At 32.9% G+C, this 21562-nt stretch overlaps 1 protein-coding gene across 1 annotated transcript in view; it reads right to left on the reverse strand.

Annotated features, from left to right (window-relative positions):
- LOC144970968 (lisH domain-containing protein ARMC9-like) overlaps positions 1-21562 on the reverse strand; it is a 28813-nt gene that overhangs the window by 3411 nt on the left and 3840 nt on the right. The window contains exons 5-20 of the mRNA XM_078911194.1: positions 20407-20556; positions 18997-19089; positions 18570-18594; positions 17316-17407; positions 16334-16408; positions 10868-10992; positions 9040-9157; positions 8480-8575; positions 6956-7046; positions 6103-6226; positions 5424-5563; positions 4347-4423; positions 3220-3294; positions 2521-2611; positions 1810-2006; positions 721-821 (exon numbers count right to left, since the gene is read on the reverse strand). Coding sequence (XP_078767320.1) covers positions 721-821; positions 1810-2006; positions 2521-2611; positions 3220-3294; positions 4347-4423; positions 5424-5563; positions 6103-6226; positions 6956-7046; positions 8480-8575; positions 9040-9157; positions 10868-10992; positions 16334-16408; positions 17316-17407; positions 18570-18594; positions 18997-19089; positions 20407-20556 — 1670 coding nt within the window. The remainder of the gene's footprint in view (positions 1-720; positions 822-1809; positions 2007-2520; positions 2612-3219; positions 3295-4346; positions 4424-5423; positions 5564-6102; positions 6227-6955; positions 7047-8479; positions 8576-9039; positions 9158-10867; positions 10993-16333; positions 16409-17315; positions 17408-18569; positions 18595-18996; positions 19090-20406; positions 20557-21562) is intronic.

Here is a 21562-nt window from a genome sequence, read left to right on the forward strand (position 1 = left end):
GTTGGAAACAAATAATATGCTAATATTTGATATCACGCTATATAATGCCTAAAGTGAATTGAATTCTTTTTTTAAATTGTGCTTTTTTATAGGGCAATATCCACTAAACATGCTCAGTGCGCTTTACCAGGGGTCCCTAGCCAACAGCAACACTTAACATAAAGGACAAGACATGACGCCTTTTAGGCGATATTACAATTTTTTTCAGACAGGATCAACGCTGTTAACAGTCAGGTACTCATTTTACAACTGATTACAGTGAGAGAATATGAGTAAAGAGCGTTTTCCAACGGCGGGACTCAACCCGATGGCCTTCTAATCCAAGGCAAGTGTCACACTACTAGACCACATAACTGAAAAAAAAAACTCTTCTTTCTCAACAACAGTATGGACTATGAGGCAGATGAAAAAAAGATGTGAGCAAGACTGACTTAAGACCTGAATGAATGAAATCAGATGAAATACTACATATATAGTAACTTAATCTTAATTGCATTCCAACAATCAACATTCAAGTTAGAGTGAATGACTTAACTATCCATGAAATGTATCTCAAAGCCGACAAAAACTCAGCAACAAAATATAAATGGTAAAACATTGAACTAAAACTTGTTTCTTAATCCTATTTGAGAAAGATTTTTTTTAAAACATTAGACAGAGGGACCATTAACATAAAAATTGATTGGAAGCAATTCATTCTTATACTTCTAATCTAATCACCTTTGAGGAGCATTGCTATTATTGGAGTTGTTGATCACAGCTTCAGAGGCCCGACGACTTCCTGGAGTCGCTGGTCTTTGTAAAGGTTCATCCCCGCCAAGCTGTTTTATTTGAGAGAAATTATCAAAAATATTATCAGATTGTTGTAAATAAGACTGGTGGATTTCTTGCTTCTCAGAAAAGTTACAGTCCATTTCCAATAAAAATTTAACCAGTAGATTTTTGACCAATCAAAACTTGGGATTTGGGACACACCCTTAAAACCCACTCGGACAAACATAGCTGTTTGTTTATTAAAACAGAAGGAATGAAGTTGACATTATCACACTGCTCTTTGTTATTGTTTCTAGACCACCAGTCGGGTGATTAGGTCTCACCAAATTCTCTCATTCTGATTATAAACGTTTATGGTTACACTCAGTTTTATCTGTATTTTCTGTTGGGTAGAATGGAGAGTATTTTACCCAAAAAAAATCACACAAATGTGTAATATCCGTGTTGTTGGCTTAGTTCAGCAATCACTGGCATTGTTTGCTGACTGTTTGGACATTTGGGGTTAAAGGACAAGAGGTGTGGTTATGTTCCATCAACTTTAAGAGTTTATACAATTGCTCCTTGTGCAATACTAATCTCTAGAGAATAAAGTTCGTCCTCAAGACATATCTGATAAATCCTTTAAATTCTTGATTTATTAAGTCTCTATAGCTTTGTAATGGAGAAACAGAACAAACAGGGTCAAAAAAATTTTAATGTTGGTAATGTAATTTAGTTTTATTGTAAATATAAAAATCATCATATTTCAGTGTCTGCAAAAAAACAAACAAAAACAAACAAACAAACGAACAAAAAAAAACAAAAAAACAGCAAACAATAAGTTTAAAAATGAAAACAATTAAAACAAATTTTACTTTCTTTTTATGCCAGGCAAAGTAAGCACGACCTGTTTATAATTATTAGACATCCATTTTATTTTATTTTTATTCATATACATCAATTCAGTCAAAGTGTGTATTACTGTCAGAGCTCCATCCATAACAGGTCAACCTGAAATATATGGAATGAAGCCAGCCTTATAGGAATTATAAATACCTTCTTTTTCAGTCTGGAAGCCGTGCCGGGTGGTTTGGTGAGGGCGTACTGTGTCAGCAATCTCTCCCCTGTCAACTCGTTTGCCTGGGGTCGCAGAGGCTCGTCTTTGTCTAGATCGGCCTCTAGCATGTCTTGATCCTCCTCTTCATCTTCGTCTTCCTCTTCTTCATCAGATTCATAATCCTCTCCATTTTCATCTTAGATTGAAGTACAAAATAGATCGAGATGTAAAAAATTGAGTCTTTTTAATTTTTTTTGGAATCAAATGTCTACCACATGTAAATTTATGGTGAGATTTCAAAATGGTCACTGATCAAAAGGGGCATCGTGAGGAAGAAAATATTAATCAATTATTATCACCATGTCTTCAGCTTCGATTATATTTAGTTTTCATATTATTCTCACTGTCTTTAACATGATTTTGTTTTCCTTTTTTATTCTTTGTGATTCTGTAATCCTGCTTTCTCCCATCTTTATTCTTTTTGGGAGGTAGAGAGAGAGAGAGAGAGAGAGAGAGAGAGAGAGAGAGAGAGAGAGAGAGAGAGAGAGAGAGAGAGAGAGAGAGAGAGAGAGAGAGAGAAAGAGAGAGAATGAGAGATGTGGGGGGGGGGGAACAGATATGAAAATTAAAACATACATTGCATCAATTGGTACTTAATATCTTTTAGATAAGGCATACAATCAATCAAGGAAAGCAGAACATTGTCTTACTAGAATTAAGTTGCTTTATGATGAATTCTATCTGTCGATTCATGTCATGTTGATCATCCTTTATAAAACATTTCAAAATTTCTTCCATTCCCTGTACACGAAAAAAAAAAAAAAATACATACAAAATCAGGTCATACTCAAATAATAAGATAAGGTCTGAAAAAGGTTTGTGTGTGAAACAGTGCAGGACAAAGCAAAAAAAAAAAAAAAACAAGAAAAAAACCATCCCAAAACACTGGGCTAACTAGACTCCCTAGTCGGGGTGGGCTGATTTTTGGGGATGATTCTTTTATTGTATTTTTCTTTTTGGATCTGTCTAGCACTGTTTCATACACACTTTCTGAAATAAATAACAATGTGAAATGTAAGCTTCAATTCAATTACGAAAACAGATAAAATGGACGTTTCGGGCTTCCCCTTTATCAACAAAACAGGATGAATGAAATACTACAGATGAATGAGATAATGTGGCATACTATTTCCTTCCTAATGTTTTGTTTATTCATCTTAACAACGCCACTATCACATTATCTCATTAGTAGTCAAAGTTCATTTTTCTAACTTGGAATAGACAGCAGTAATTGCTAACCACCCTTTGGACTGATCTAGTTTTTTACTAAATTCGAATTAAATCCAGCTATCCATTTGATCTGTTTACAATATTGGGAAAATGAACAATACAAAAAACAGTAGACGTACCATAGCCTTGGCATCTTCTCTGATAGCTGGGATGGCCAGAATACTATACAAGGCTCCATTCACATATGGGCGAATCTGGATTTTAAAAGGAAGGAAATTATTTATCATTGTCTTTATCTTTAAATTTCTCGTTCCTCTTTTTTTTGTACTTCTCCCTCCACCATTAGGTTTTCATGTGTGTCTCTAACACGTGTTACAGTTTTCCTCACTAAAGTCATGAAAAGATTTCACAATTGGTTGTTACAGAGATAGAAATGGATATTAACAGTGACACACAAATCGAGAAACAGTGTATATCTTAGGTAATGGCACTTTACAAACATTTCACCATTTGACTGAATTTGACTGAATGCTTGCAGACTTGCCAACCTCCTCACCAGCAAGCCTGGAACCTGTGAAGTCAAAATACTGGGATTTTCCAAGTAAAACTAGGATTGAATTTTTCAAACCAAAATAATTACATTTTATGGCAAAATTCTAATTCTACAGGGAACCAGAGGTAGCACTCCTGATCTTCTTAGAGAGTTCATACTCCCAAGTCGACTGATAAACACTTCCCTCCTCGTGCAAGAAGGTGTGTTTTTCATCACCATCAATGATGATAGGGTCACTGTAAGCATTGATGACCTAAATTCAGTATATATTTTATACAGTACTTGGGATTTGACCTCAAAACAACGGAATGATCAGGTTTTACTGGGATGGTTGGCAGGTCTGTGGTTGCTTTTCAAAAGACAGAGATGGATATTTTGTGAGAGCTAATTCAAGAGTAGCCACTGACAAGTTTCGATTCTTAATTGCAGGCTTGGGGAATAAATGTAGAATTGTGATGCACAAGAGCACTGAGAGCATTGTATGAACAATGGTAATAAAGTCTGTTTTTATGAATTTGTCAATAATTGTTTTTCTAAGTTTAATTTTACTTATCTGACACATGCCTGGTCCTTTGAAAAAGTTTTACTAATTGGATAAGGTCATTGAGAAATATGACTAAATATTTCATCATTAATAAATTGTTGATACAGTATTGCATATATGTGATGGAATATTTATACAGAACAGTTCTTCTCCCACTTCCAATTGTGTAGCTATGAATGAGAATTAATAAATGCAGAATAAAATCAAACCTCCGTGTTATCATGGCCCAGGAGGTCACTCAGTACTTTCAGTGTTTGATGAGAGTTCCCAATGCATTTCTTTTTACCTTGAAGGCAAATGGGAAAAAAAAAGATTTTTATTCTCTTGAAAAGCATATCGTTTTCAATCTTTTTCAGAATCACCACCAAAGACATTTGAAAGTGGTATTTTAAAATCCAAGAACTAATCTTATCCTTTCTAATTTCGAATCCACTTGTATAGCGTTAACTTTTGATTTTATTTTTGTAAAAAAAACTTTAGATATAAAAACAAAATTGGGCTTTTATATAGAGCAATATCCACTAAGCATGCTCAAAGTGCTTTACAAGGTCCCTGGCCAACAGCAACACTTAACATGTAGTACAGGACATGACGGCATGTTAAGCGATATTACAATTTTTTCGAACAAAGACAACGCTGTTAACGGCCACATACTCATTTTACACCTCAGTACGGTGAGAGAATGTGAGTAAAGAGCCTTTTCCGAGGACTCAACTATGAGCCAAGTGAGTCTTAAACCAAAGACCTTCCAATCCGAAAGGGAGTGTATTACTACAAGACCATATAGCCGTACAGACCACATAGCTGCATAAAGCTGTGCATACTACAAGGGTCAAATAATTCAACTGATGGAGCAACTCAAATCACAAGCAAATGAATCAGGTTGGTTCAATTATATTTTTTTGTTCAAAAGAACTTTAAGATAAATTTATATCTTGACCAAAGAAGAGCAATAAAAACAAGGATATATTCTGGCTTCATTCTCTATTACTTTTTCATGTACATGTTGAATATTATATTGGCATCATATAATGGTCCTCCTAACAACAAATTAACATTTAAAAAGACAATAAGATAGATTTGGCATAATAATATTTAATAGTTTCACTTCCACTTTGCGTCCATCTATTGTTATATAAACAGCACAGCATTTATAACTTAAACATTACAATACTAAAATTTATGCAAATAGTTACAAAGATTAACCAGTCTACAAAAAAAAAAAGGCTGTAAGCGCGTTATACGTATGAATTGCAAAACAGATGATATTAATCATGGCTCCTTACCAGCCGTTCTGAGGCACAGGTTCATCAACAAAGCCACAGAATACTCCAGCAAGTAATCTGACAAGGAATCGTTATCCTCCAGGACTCCCACCAGCCACTCAATCACCCCTCTGTCAATCATGGCTGACTGTAGCTGCCGCCTGGATTTGGGGAATGAAATGATGAATCTTTATAAACGTTTGAACTGGTCAAATACGATTCATCAATGTCAGACTATATTTATATTTCTCTACCTTGAGAAAGTGCAGTTTTATCGTTATGAAGACACACAGACACACAAACACATACACACACACAAACTCAAATCTAAAGAAATTATCTCAGGATTCCTCAATGAAACAAACATTTAAACTACCAATGTCTTTATATCAGGATTCACCATGATTCGCCCATGATTCGTCGATGAAGCAAAACAACTACTAAACTATCATTGTCTTTATCTCAGGATTCATCAATGAAACAAAACTATTATACTATCAATGTCTATTTCTCAGGATTCCTTAAAAGTTAAATGCCTAAAGTGGCATCCGATCTCAGATTTCCTAAATTAAAGACAGATTCAATATCCTTTTCGATAAGATATGGCTTAAAAAGTGACGTTGAGCATTCTCAATGCATTTGGATTATCTGTTTATAAAGAAAAAAATACTTAGGAAAAGGCAAAACAATATAATACTACCTTAGTGAGAGTTTCTGTAAGGCCCCGAGCACCATCTCTTGAGCTATGAGATCCTTGTCTTCTCCCCTTAGAATATCCATTAAGGCCGGTAAGAGGTCAGGGTTCATTGCTAGATAACTTCGACCTGATTAAAAACAATGATTTTATCATGAGTGAGAAAACTGACACAAGAAACAGAAATAAAGCTTATGAAGGAAATAGATAAAAAAATTTGTTACACATTTTAAGGATAATGTAAGTTGGTAAAAAACAGCTTGTCTAATATAGGCAGTCTCCAGAAGCAAACAGATTGTTAAAATTCTAAGAAGGACAAGTTGAATGAAGCCTCTTGACGGCCTATGATCTACAAGTGGCAGACAAAACACATAAAGGCTAAAGAGAGCAAGAGGGAGAGAGAGGGGGGGGGAGAGACAGAAAGAGAGAGGAGAGAGAGAGAGAGAAAGAGCGAGAGAGACAGAGAGAGTGGGAGAGAGAGAGAGAGAGAGAGAGAGAGAGAGAGAGAGAGAGAGAGAGAGAGAGAGAGAGAGAGAGAGAGAGAGAGATTATATAAAAAGTAAGAATCTTGGCTCTTAAGTGCTTAAAAGACGAAAGAGAGATCCACTTCAAATTATGAAAAAAAAAAATTAAGCTAATGTGTTCAGAAGTTATAACTCTAGCTTCTTGATATAACTTACATTATAAACAACAAATCCCCTTTTGACCTTAAAGAATACTTTGAACAACCAGCATTGCTAAATGTAATAAACGACACCCACTATTTTATAGTTATAAAGGCATCAATGATCAAAATATATCAAAATCAGTTTCTAAAAAAAGTTTTTAAAAGGCAAAATCAAAATATGTTTCACCATACCAGAACACATGGAAGCAAACGCATTGTAGAGACGGGCCAAATATTGCTTCACTAGATCGGAACTGCTAATCAGAAGGTGCATGATGGATTCCTGGAAACAACATTAAAAAATTAAATAGTTTTGAAATGTTAAAAGTTGAGTAAAATATTCATTATTTCGTTGTAATGAAGAAGCGCGTATTGCATGGCGATCCGTTAACAGTTATAATCCTGCATAACTCTGTCTTTTTTTTTGTTTGTTTGTTAATAAATAATTTCAAGTAGCTGGCAGAAAGGCACGGGGCAAACCAAGAAAGTCCTGGATAGGAAATGTGGAGGCAACAACTGGCAAAAAGATCATCGACTTGCTCAGTAATGGCCCTTGAGCGTGAAGAATGTCGTTCCATGACATTCAACCTCTGTAGGGAGACGGAACTCCAATAAGGTAATTTATATAATTTCACAAACAAATGAGAGAGAAAAAGATTAAATTGAGCTTTTATATAGCACAATATCCACTACACGTGCTCAAGGCGCTTTACAAAGGTCCCTGACAAACAGCAACACTTTACAAGTAGAATGAGATATGAAAGAAAAAAAGATTCATGGTAAAGACAAAAGACAAATTTTAATCCTATTTTCATGCTATTTTGAAATGTCTGATATTGCTTTAACTTTCTCCTTATGAGTCATTCTCATGATTTTTCCAGAAAAAGTGAAAATCCAAATAATGCAAAAATAGATCTAATTTTTGCTCAAATTGACAACACATTATGTGTAAAATTTCGTTCAGAAAAATAATCATCACAACAAAGTCTTCAAATGTTTTTATGATGTAAGTATGATCTCAATTTTTTTGTAAAATACTGGTTATATCATAACATCTGCAAAAAAATTCATCTTGTTGATAAAGAATGGGTTAAATAGCACCAAAAAAACCCAACAATTGACCAGCTCGCCCCCATTGGTAAAAGAATAAACGTTCAAGTGCTCATATAAATATATCTTTCTCGTGTTCACCTGATTGGCCAATCAAATTTGTTCCATTTTCATTGTTGAACGTGATAGAGTTAACAAATAAATTCACCAGACTTAATTAAGGATCCAATACCACAAGAAACGTTTAATGCTGAAACCCTTTCATAGCTAAATACACGATTTATGGATGTAGGGTGTGGGCTTAAATGCACCTTGTACTTTTAGTTCAGCATCATATTGTTCTGTTGGACTTTTTCTCAATGCATTGAGAAAAGATTAGTTAGTATATGAACAAATTTTCTGTTGATATTTACTGTAATGCAATGACCAACTGTTTAAATTCAGTATTATGTTGTTTACCAATGCTGAAAGCTAAATTTAAATTTTAACTTATAAAATTTGATTTTGATCAAATGTTTTCATTGAAGAGAGTGTGTATAGTTATTCCTTTGATCTGAAAAATTAAATTAAATCAATTTCGTAACCTTGATGATTAAAATTCAATTCTCTTTAATTGTCTTCTCTTCAATTTAATACCAGATTGATGCCGTGGGATAAACTACTCACCCTGAAGGGTCCAGGTTTGGAACATCCAAGAATGTCATGCTGTATAAATGCTGATATAATCTGACTTCTCTGAGTTGCACGTGTCTGTGTTAAACGCTAAATTGAGCAAATAGGTTACACGGAAAATAGTTTATTCAGTTGAAAAATGTAAATCTCAAATGATTTTAAAACTTTAATATACAATAATAAATCTCTATTTTTAGATTTAAAAAATAACTGGTAATCCTTTAATCCGCGCACACACACACACACACACATCACATACTATTTGCATTTGATGTCTTCCAAATAAAAGGATAACATAACTGGCAACTAAATTCTAAAAACAAATTATTAATATTTCTATCGTTTTAATAAGATACTTTCACCATTAAAACAAAAATTTAAAAAAGAAGAAAAAAGTGGTAATCATATAATGTGTGCATACGCTTTATATCAGTCATATGGATGCACTATAATTTACCATGGAATTCCTCATATGCAGTTGAAAATAGTTTGCTCTATAAACGTACAAATAAGCAAACATTTGTTCTATAACCATGCACCACAACAATCCTTACCCATCTCAAAGCTTGTAAAACCAGGGCCTTCTTTCTATCTGGAGCATCACTTATTTGGTCTTTAACTTTAGCGTAATCCAAAGGAGGATAAGACTCCTCAGGTTCGGATAGAGGCAATCTGTGAATCAAAATGTCATTTCATAGGTCTCCTGATATGTATTCTATGAGCGGGAACGTGGTCTAGTGGTATGACACATGCTTTCGGACACACGCTTTCGGATTGGAAGGTCCTGGGTTCAAATCTCGCCCGGTGCATAGTTGAGTCCTTGGAGAAGGCTCTTTACTCACATTCTCTTACCATACTCAGGTGCAAAATGAGTACCTGGCCGTTATTATCTCTGTCCGAAAAAATGGTAACATTGCCTAGCAGGTGTCATGTCCCGTCCTAAAAGTTAAATGTTTGCTGTTGGCCGGGGAGCCCTTGTAAAGTACTTTGAGCACATCTAGGAGATATTGCGCCGTGTAAAAGCTCAATTAATCTTTTTTTAAAATATAATAATTGTTTTTTCCATTTATACAAATCTTACTCCAAAAGCATCTGAATGACACACAAGCAGACTTGGTTCATGCCTTAACCCTTTATCCAAGAGATGAAATTAAATTTTGCTCTCATAATATCTGACATTCTGTATCTAGACATGCAGCATTTAAACTTGTACAATTATTTGGACGAATTCAACACTGTTTCAAGCAAGGGGAAGTTAATCCACGTCATGTTTTGATTCCAAGTCCACATATCTACATCACAATGACTCACATGAATATCTTTTCTTCTCATCATATTGTCATTTCTCAGTAGTTTTGAGTTCACTCTGACATTTTATCATACATGATACTAAAATAATGACAAGCTGACGTTTATTCTACTTCTTTATTCATTAAATGCCCCAAGTATTCTAATAATGCCTCATAATGAAAAAGATATAAAAATATAAGTTAAATAAAGTCACTTGGTCATAGTAAGAAAAAAAATCTCTTGTTTTTACACATTGAAAGGAGAAAATACGTCATTAATTAGGGAAGAAGAAAATAATAATTGAATGAATTAATAAAAACCAGAATAACTAATTTTATAAAATTAATAAAATTATTTTTTTTTAACCCTATGGTGCACAATCGCACAATAAGGATATAGGCGAAAATCTTGAACATCGGCTAATGATTAAAGATTAAAGATGATCTCAGATGCGAATACATTATTTTTTGGCGATGGCCTTGAAGTATCAAAATGGTCTACTTTTGGACGATTCTATAAAAAAATAATGAATTGTTGTAATTTCAAAATGTAACCCACTGACCTATTAGGTCAAAGGAGATTAAATTTATCATGGATTAAGCATTAGAGTGCAACAATTGCTTGCTGGCATATGGATAAATCATTACCCAATATATTGCTGAGTATTTTCCATAAGATCTAACCATCAAAGCTGGGTGGTCACAAAACACACACACACACACATATACACACACACACACACACACACACACACACACACACACACAAACACACTGACCCAACTCAGATGTAACACAGGTTTATGCGAGCTATAAGGATCAATTGAGTTATAAGGACCAAAACATATCATTATATCCAATTTTTTAATAATTTCCCAAGAATCTCACATATAGCAAATTGTACTTTTGCTGACATTTAAAAAAATCCATTAATAGTTACAATACGATTGGAAAAAATCGATGGTTCTTAAATTTTAAGACTGCTCTGTAATGGCCCTTGAGTGTGAAGAATGGCATTCCATGATATTCAACCTCTGAAGGGAGACGGAACTCCGATAAGGTAAGGTAATTTTTTTTTAAAAACCAAACTTACAACGGGGGTACAACAGACGATCTCAAAGCATCTCCTGCTGTTCCAGGTCTTGTGAGGTCTACAGAGGTTTGGACGTGAGTTGTGAACAATCTGTTACAGAGGTGTTGTAAGTAATCTGGTGTGATCTGCAGATGAAGGGAAAAGGGAAATAATCATATATAAGAATAGATTATAAGAGTTGATTCATAAAAACAGAAACGTTTTGATAAGAAGAAAAGACACACACACACACACACACACACACACACACACACATACAAACACACAACAACAACAACAACATCAACAACATGTAAACATTCAATGCACAAAAGTCTCTGTTGAATATATCCCGGAAAAAAAAACTGTTCCCTGTTTGGAGGTCTCCCACTTCTTTACTATTTTACCAAGAACATTAAAATTATCATGGCTAAAAAAATTTTACAAATCAAATATCTAAACACAAGTTGTCAAAACTTCATTTAAATTAATTACTTTACACAACAATAAAAAACATGAAGGAATATAGATAATCTATCAAACAGGATGTCTGATGTCAATAGAAATCACCCATGTTGTCCAAGTGAGCAAATTGGGGGTTAATAATCTTGCCCAACGAAAAAAACGAAAGTGCCTGAAGCGGGGCTCAAACCCGGGACCTTCCGGATCACAGGGCAATGCCTTAACCACTTGGCCACTTCACCCCCCCCCCCTCCCCCCTATTATATATAAAATTAATAGAGATTAATTAACGGGCAGTCAGATATCCAAAGAACTCATTTGTGTAATTTCTAAAATGATGCCATTAGCATTTATTGACTATAATCTAACATCCATTCGGAACACTTTCAGATCTTGAGAAGAGATAATTACGGCATGGTCAATGATTGGAAAAAAGAAGCATCAAATTTACTCCCAAACTTTGTTTCTCTTCTTTTTCCATTTACGATTCTCTATTGCTCTTTTTCTTTTTCTTTTCTTTTTTTTTTTCAAATATAAGATTAAAGCATGCACCATTAACACAAAACAAGTAATACATATATATATATATATATATATATATATATATATATATATATATATATATATATATATATATATATATATATATATATATATATATATATATATATAAATCTGGCATGCAGAATGCGACACTAAATGACAACTGTGTAACCATAACTGAAATACAAATAAACATATATTTGCCTTTTCTTGGAACAAAAATTGTTAAAATATTGAATATTTTCATCTCTATTAAAGAACATTTCTTAAAATAAATCTATCTTTGACAGCTCTCATTGAGAGTGAGATAATGTTAACAGACAGGGCAATAGGTCGTTTTAATGCCAGAGGTGATAAAATACGATAATATATTAAGCCATGCTTCTATTTTTCTTTTATCCTTCCTTTTTTTTTTTTACAAGTGATCCATAATAGTTATAATAACGCAAAATTGAAATGACTGATAGTGACAAAGAATGGCCGATAAGTATGAGGATGACGCTGGACAGAGTGAAAAATAATGGTATGATTAAATTTTTAAAATTCTAATCAAAACACTTTCATGTTCCTGGGGATTTTCTTTATTTCTTCTTTAGTCCTCCAGAGATAAAAGGGCCACGGAGTTTATCCCGGTTTCTATAGCGTGAAACGAAAAAGAGCAATTGTTTATTCTATCCCAAAAGATAGTCTACTGCATATTACTTTCTGCCAGATCTAACAGAACCAGCTACCCAATCACTGCTGGTTGGACAGGGGGTCAGAAAAAAATCTTGACTGCATTCAAGATTGATCTTGGCCCCTTTGAGTGTGAAGAGAATGCTCTATGATTCTAACAGAAAGTGATGTTAAGTGGGTTACTCTTCAAATCGAGTAAGTTGTGGTAATCAAATCACTTTGTCCTCAGAGTCAGAGAGTTACATGATTCATTTAAAAACCATTAATGTTTATAATATTTTAAAATTCACACACAAAATATATTTTTCGTGCGAAAACATTCAGGTGCATGCTTTGATAGGATCTAATATGGGAAGTCATTACCATTTATTCCAAAATTAAAAAAGAGAAATAAGAGTTACTCTGTTGGTTTGAGCTTCCGGAGAAAAATACTGTTTTCACTTAGTCATAAAATAATAAATACCAAAAATCTAACCTAATAATTGAGCCAGAAATTGGACCTTAAGAGCATGATATTTTTTTCTTATTTTAGGGAGGGGGGGGGGGTTTGTTGTTGATGTTGATTTTTTTTATTTTTTTTTTATTTGGTTTGTTTTGTCAGATTTTAAAACGTTTTTCTTTTGTTTGGGTTTTTATTATTTTTTATTTTTCTTTGTTATTTGTTATTTTGTATTTCTTTGTTTTGTTTTGACTTTTTGGTGGGGGGTGATATTGTAAATATTGTAGAAATAAAATTCTTCTACAGAATGACATAAGGATATTTCATTCTATTAAAATTCGTTACAAAGGAAACGTTGGTTTCAGCTTACATATATTATGGGTTTTAAAGCATTATTCAATTGTGCTGACGACAAATTGGTCATTATCTAAAGCTAGCTAGGTGACAAATCTTTTATCATTTCATATAATAATTACGATTTTTAAAAAAAATTTCAAGTATGTCGGTCTGATAAAAGGAGTGATGTTTGTCAATGATTTTCTGAGGTGCTAAACATTAAAAAGCCTAAACAAACTTAAAACCAAAGGACATTATCTTAAAATCGAGGTAATCTATCACAAATCTTTGTGAGACAATATAAAACAATAAAATACGACTAATTAAAGCAAGTGATAAAATGATTTTCTTGAATTATTAGGCCAAGCATCGAATAACAACAACACTGACGAGCTACATGCAGTTATATAATGAACACAATGACTAACAAACAAAAAATCAAAACAAACAACCAAAAAAAGCAAAGAGAAAATAACCTATTGTTACAAAATAATACAAAATTCTGATTTGATACATGCATGCAAGAAAACATGTTTGATATGGTAATACAAGTTCATCAAATTCTTCTTTTGCTCTTGAAACACCGGTTAATATTTTCATTTTGTCTCATGGATGCTAAATCATATAATACCGAAGTGACAATAAACTAAGATTGTAGCATGAAGGTTTAATGATTAATTAAGACAAATTAGATAATGGATAGACTATGTCTCTTATAAGTACTCCAAAATATCTTTCAATATATAAATAAATAAAAGTAAAATTTATTTTACAAAGACATGACTAAAAACTGCCAACATTCAAGTGTATTTCATTTTTTACAAACAAAAGCATCTCGGGATCACATTAGGGATCATGTCATTCAAAATGAAAAGTAAACATTTTGTGAGAGGCACTGGTATAATATAAAAATCTGTAAAGGTGTAATTGAAAAAGTACCCGATTTATTTTTTAAAAAGAGAGAAAAATACAGGAAAAAAATCAGCCTGCCTCAACTGGGATCCATCCTAAGACCTCTTAAAATGCATATTATCCTTGTGATTAGTATAAGCATTAAATCATTCCAACTATCGGACAGTTGCTGTGGTGTAATGGAAGCACGTCTGACCAGGAAATCTGAGAATCAATTGCCATTTTAGGCAGCCTGAAGATTTTGGGATGTTTTGTTTCCCCTCCCCCTCTCTCTCTCTCTCTCTCTCTCTCTCTCTCTCTCTCTCTCTCTCTCTCTCTTTCTCTTACACTCTCTCCCTCCCTCCCTCCCGCTCTCCCCCCCCCCTCTCTCTCTCTCTCTCTCTCTCTCTCTCTCTCTCTCTCTAAAACCATATAAAAATAGATTGCTATAAAATGTCGATTGTAACATTGTTGACCATTTCACGACATGCAAAATATGTGTGGAAATCACCCCTTGTAATTGTATATTCGGATAGCAACTGCATATTTAAAAGATTATATCAGATAACATCCTAGTAATGATGGTAGTTGGCTGTTTGTGAACAACCTAGTTACTTAATGAAACGTTAAAAGCAGGAGCGTGAGAGATGTACTTATGAGCGCATGACTTTTAAAAATAAAGACATGGCTTTAAATCAAAAGATCTGTATTAAATTAAGAAACTGTCTTTAGGTATATTGCCAAAAATATATCTTTTTAAATGTTGATTTTTTGAAAAATTAACAATCGAATCATTACAGATAAATGGAGGAGAAGCTGAGACTGTTATGTTGCATGCTCTATGATCAAAAGTAAGTTGTAAGATGCAGTGTGCGTTAACAACAATGTTATGGAATGTAACCTTAATTCCACAAAAGTTTTTGTATCCTTTACTTGAAGTAAGTAGACATTTAAACAAGTTCTAGTTTCAAGTTTATAATAATAATAATAATATAATAATAATAATAATAATAATAATAATAATAATAATAATAATAATAATAATAATAATAATAATAATAATAATAATATAATAATAATAATAATAATAATAATAATAATAATAAATAACATTAATAAGAAGAAGAAGAAGAAGAAGAAGAAGAAGAAGAAGAAGAAGAAGAAGAAGAAGAAGAAGAAGAAGAAGAAGAAGAAGAAGAAGAAGAAGAAGAAGAAGAAGAAGAAGAAGAAGAAGAAGAAGAAGAAGAAGAAGAAGAATCATCATAATAATAATCATAATAATAGTCTTAAAAAATAATTCTTCATGTCAAGGACTAGTAAATGGCTTATTAATATTATATTATTATCAGCTAAAAATCATGTAATTTGTCATCTAATGGATGCTTCCTAAATAGCTATGACTGGAGAATAATTACTAGCATGCAATGTATCTTTCAAAGAATAAACTTACCATTTCTATCTAAAAAAAAAAAAAGAGGGGAAAAAGATTTGAAGAAATGAGATAGAAAACAAAATGGGGAAAAAATGAAAATTATAATAATTGCCACTCTTAAAATGAAATTTAAAAAACAAACAATATATACGAATCACAAGATCTTTGAATGGACCAATTTTTTTTAATGATTAATTTGACATGCGAAATATCTGAAACAATTATCTCCACACATCTTGGCATTGAAACGGTTCTAGTTGGAAAATATAGTTTTATATCGGCATATGACTGTGGATTTCTAGACCTCTTAATTCTAAGATCTTGTGACAAATTTTATTAGTAAAAAATTAAATCTAATAGCATGAAAATAGTAAATGACTATTTAAATATTATTTATTGATTAAACGCAAAATAGCTGTTTAATGTTGTGTGGTTAGTATAACACCAACTCCTGAAATCAAAATAGTCATACTATCAAATATATATAAAATGTTATAAAACCAAAACATTTGAAAACAACTCTGAGAATACATTTTCAGTGACTTAAATATGAGAGGAGAATAATTCGTGTAAAAATATAAATAAAGAGGAATGTGTAAGGTGTGATGGTATAAATGTAATGATGAGAGCCACAGCAATGTAAAAACCTCACTCTATGTCAGTGAAAGTGAGAAATCTAAATATCCACACTATTTAAACATGCACTTACTGGTCTCCCTTGAACTGTTGCTTCTAAAGCATCGACCAAGTCTGCAGTTATACCGATCAAGTTGTGGTAATCAGTCTGAAGGATGGAAAAATTGCAAGAAAATATACAAAACACGTTATGGCAGCAAGGGTTCAATCCTAAGAAAACAAAAGAAAATATACACAAGTTTGTATCTGTTTATTTCAGACGGTGATATAAAGCTGCTTAAAGCATGACATTGTTAAAACACCAGCATAAAGATAAAAGACTAAAGGCTCTGAAATGAAACTCATCTTTTTGCTCATTGAAATCAATATGAAAGTTACTGGATGAATGCATTCATTTCTGGTTTCAGTCCTTTGTTTTTTTGACACTAACTACATACAATGTAATTGTGAAAAGCGCATCTACTGTTATTGCTTTTTGTTAACTCAGAAAAGTTCAATCAATAAATTCTTACAAACATTGTTTATGTGTTGTCCCCATCATAGTAATCCTGAGTTGGGCGTTACAAAGGGACAGAATGAATTATTAACAAAAACATTCACTAACTACATCAAAATCCTTCTGCATTAATATAAGCATTCCCTTGGAGCTATAAAGCCAGAATTTATCACAAACCTGTGGCATTAAATAGACTATAAAAGTTGCTTTCCACCATTTTCATAGGATTCTTTATTTTATAAAAAAAAAACCTTTTCCAGGAGATCAAATAGACCCAGCCATTAAATTTCTGCTGTGTCGACACTGCAGTTATGGACAACCTTGACTAGCTCAGGACTGATACCAGTCTCTTTGTAAGTTGAACTGCTCTAATAATCAATCTACTGAAACCCCTACCTAATCCTTGATTCCAAGATAAAACAATGGTATCTATGAAATCGTACATAGTGTCAGTGTATTATCACTGTTGTCATAGATATTTGGCAACTCATAACTGATTATTTTGTTTATTTATTCAACCCAATCACTTCTTCGTCATCGTCAATGTCAAAAGATTTACCTGTATTTTATTATGCTTTTTCAAATACGTAGAGGCTTTTTTCTCCGCATCCATGGCCTGCTGATTGACCAGTATGAGTTGTTGGCGAAGACCTGAGGCAAAATAATTAAGAGTAAGAGTTTGTATTGAATGTTAAACTCAAATGTGAACCACTATCTCAAAACAGTGTTAGGTTGGAATGACATGAAGTTATTTCCAGGTCTGATTATAATCCAAATCCTTATATACTCATTGTTGTAATGGTAATACTCTAAAACCAATGCAAAATACTGGCCATTAAACTTAAACTAAACTTGAGCTTTTATATAGCGCAATATCCACTAAACATGCTCAAAGTGCTTTACAAGCGGTCCCTGACCAACAGCAGCATGTAACATGTAGAACAAGACATGACGCCTGTGAGGCGATATTACAATTTTTCAGACAGAGACAATGCTGTTAACGGCCAGGTACTCATTTTACACCTGAGTACAGTGAGAGAATGTGAGTAAAGAGACTTTTCCAAGGACTCAACTATGCTCCGAGCAAGGTTCAAACCCAGGACCTTCCGATCCGAAAGCGTGTGTCATACCACTAGACCACATAGCCGCACTAACATTAAAACAATGTTAAAACGATCCTATAATTGCATTCAATTATCAGACCTGCAAATATATGCACCTAGAGTCGGAATTAACAAAATGAAGAAAATTGAGTTTAAAGTCGAATTAAGAAATTCTGCATGTTGAATTTCAATAAAAAACAAAAGTCACTCTCGGCATAAAGTCATTTATTTTGACTCATGACTACAAGACTTAATTAAGCTTTGAATCAAATTTAAAACATCAGTAGTCCTCAACATAATACCGTTTAGAGGCGATTGCTTTTTTTATCTGTTTTCAGTAGGAAACAAAAAGGAAAAAAGGGACAGTATTAACTGAATTCTTGTTTGTATAAGAATAAAATGCCGCTAGGTACTGTTAAAATAATAATTATTTTTACATCTAATGAAAATGTTGCTGCTTAAAGCTCGAGGAAAAAATAACGATAAGTATTGAATTGTAAGCTTCAATTTATTAGACAAAGACAGATACTGTGGACATTGCGGGTTTCCCCTTTATCAACAAAACAAAACAGCAACGTCCACAGTATCTGTCTTCGTCTAATAAATTGAAGCTTACAATTCAATACTTATCGTTATTTTTTTACATTAAAGCAAATTTGCTTATGTGAAAAATAAGTCTCTCTACTATAGAAATTTTTATTAATACAAACCTTTTCCTTCTGCTCCAGATCCTCTCTAGAAAGATGTTAAGGCTTCAAACAAAAATGTCAATGTAGAATCATCTCATTAAGGACACAAGTAATGGGAATTTATGAATTTTGGTTCTAAACACTGAAATCGAGTTGTTTATATTTTCAGATACTCTTTGACTTTTAATTTTTTTTTTTATGATTAGGTCGAGAATGGTGATTTTTTTAAATACTTTTTTTCTTACATTTTTATACGGTTTATTTGACACTGCATGACAAATATCTTCTCAGATTTTGATCTTATACAGGTGCATGCCCTCAATAATTTCACTGAAGCAACCTCTTACGAACATGCATGTAAATAATCATGACTGAAAGGTGAATACAAAATTTCATCATTTAGCATTTACTTGAAATATTTTTAAAATTTTAAAGACAAAAAGGATACATAAATATCAAACAGTCTTGGTTGAGGTGTGGATTTCAAGGCTAGAGTCAAGAATTTTTCAACTCTGGTTCTCAGGTCTTGACACCAAGTGTCCTATATGTGACAGAAAGAAGAGAAGAAAAAAAACACATAATGCATTCATAACATTGTTGAAGAAAGAAAACCACTCTTTGATATTAAAGTAGCTATTAATTCGGATTCAGGCATGTGAAATTATTAGCAAGAATGAAATGTGCAAAGAGTCATTTTCGAAGCATTCCAATTGAATATTCTTATTCTCAGGTTTGATAATCAAATTTGTTACAGTTTCATTGCTGTATGGGAAATTCTTTCAAAGCAACACAAATTATTGTCGATTACAACAATGCTAATTCAAGCTCATGATTGCATTTGGTTATTAAATTAAATCTGCAAATATGTGCACATAGATTCCAACCCTATAAGAGGTTGAACAATAATAGTCTAACAATCGACTTCTTTATCTAAGTTAACTCACTCAATCCTAGAGAGGTTTGCTACTTTTCAAAATTGGAAAAGATGTATTAAAAATGAACATGTACACAGATAGTTTTATTCAACTACCATTAACATGTAAAAGTTAGCTTTGATACTACGTCTATGATTTGTCTCAGAAAAATGTAGTAAATAGGCATGGGGTAAAAGTAACCCGGGTAAACCATGGATATAGTCGGTGTTAGGGTTGAGTGAGTTAACGGTGATTCAAAATGCAGGGCACATTGTCTTCATCTATCACTATTAAACACAAAACAAGTCCATCAAGAGTTTAAAAAAGGATATATAGGATAACATTCGGTATGTCCAATTTCTCTGTGATATAAGAGCCCAATATAGTAACGATTTCAACCTTACATTTGTAACCCACAACCTCAAACCATTATCATATTGGACTGAAAAAGATACTGAAAATGATTTTAAAGTTGAAATGAGTGGAGCGGTCAGCTTTTACTATTTATTACCATAATAAACCAGAGGTTCCAACAGCTCAGTTGGTAGAGCACTCACCACACAAGCAAAAGGACATGGATTGATTCCGAGTGAAGTTGAGATTTTTGTCTGACCTCCTTTGTCCAAACAGCAGTAATTGAGATCTAGTGGAAAGTACTTTGCGATAGACTAGTGTCCTATCCAAAGGGTAGTGAGCAATTACTTTTGAATGTTTCAAACTATGGAAAACAGGATAAACCTTGACTCAATGGGCCTTAATAGCTTTGAAGGACTACTATAAGATACCACATGTATAAATTAATATAAAATCATAATAAAAACATATATAAACTTAACCCAAGTTTCAGTCTTATGACTATAGGTTCAATTTGTAGCATCAAAACTACCAATACATAATAGCATTTTGAGGTAGTGGGTCACAACCAACCACTGTAAAACACTCACAGTAAACAGTTCTCTGTAAGATGGATGTGTCTTTGGATTGGGTACAAAAGGTAAAGCGTAGAATGGTAGGAATTCTGTGGTCTGACTTAGTGTTGATCCACGATTCTCTATGAACTTTTTCAACTCTCCCATTGCTTCTTCTTGGATTTCCTGAGATGATCAAAAATAATTCAAAGGAAATAAGAATAAATTCAATATCAGTTGGAGAGATTCAGTCATCAACTTATCAGCAAGAGCAGTATATAAAAACTAAACATATTTTAGAAATTCTGAATAACATTGTTGGATTATGAATTAACTGAAAATGTGACAAAAACATTTAATAACAATAAGCAATAAAAGCAGATAAGTTATATCTTAAATCTTAAGTACTCAACTTCTGCATAAGTGTTTGAATGTGGTTAACACTCTTCATTAACATCCATACATCATTAACACAAAATGATTCTACTATAAATAGAGGTGCCTAAATGAGCCAATAAAATGGAGATAAAGATAAAGGGAGTAAATCTGACTCACGAATGAACAAAATACATATATATATTTATATTAGATTGTCATAATAATATTACGTCATCTCTCTCTCTCTCTCTCTCTCTCTCTCTCTCTCTCTCTCTCTCTCTCTCTCTCTCTCTCTCTCTCTCTCTCTCTCTCTCTCTCTTCCATTGCACACACACACACACACACACAAACAATTTACAAATTTTCGCCTATAATATTATGACAATCTAATATAAATATATATGTATTTTGTGTTTACTTGAAAAAGGCCAAAGGCCGAAACGTCGTTTGTTTTGTGTTGTTCATTCATGAGTCAGATTTACTCCCTTTATCTTTATCTCAATGATTCTACTATTTCCCGCCTCCACTACATTTCACATACGCTTACAATGGTACCCTACTTTAAACAAACACACATGAAAAAACAGCTTCTTACTGTGCCCAATCTTCATGTGTCATGCAGTAAAAATAAAAAAGGTATTAAAGGCACAAACATACACAATAATAAGATCAATAACGAGCCCTAATATTATCAGAGCTACTTTTATATTTCTTTAAATTTTCTTTATTCACTATTGGAGTTCATATATTTTTTTAAAAAACATATCAAAATCAGGGATTAACGTAAACAAAATAAACAAAACTCATAAACTAG

This window comes from Berghia stephanieae, chromosome 4 (assembly GCF_034508935.2).
Source record: "Berghia stephanieae isolate SIO BIC M18660-M18661 chromosome 4, UCSD_Bste_1.3, whole genome shotgun sequence".
In the NCBI taxonomy this organism is placed as follows: domain Eukaryota; kingdom Metazoa; phylum Mollusca; class Gastropoda; order Nudibranchia; family Aeolidiidae; genus Berghia; species Berghia stephanieae.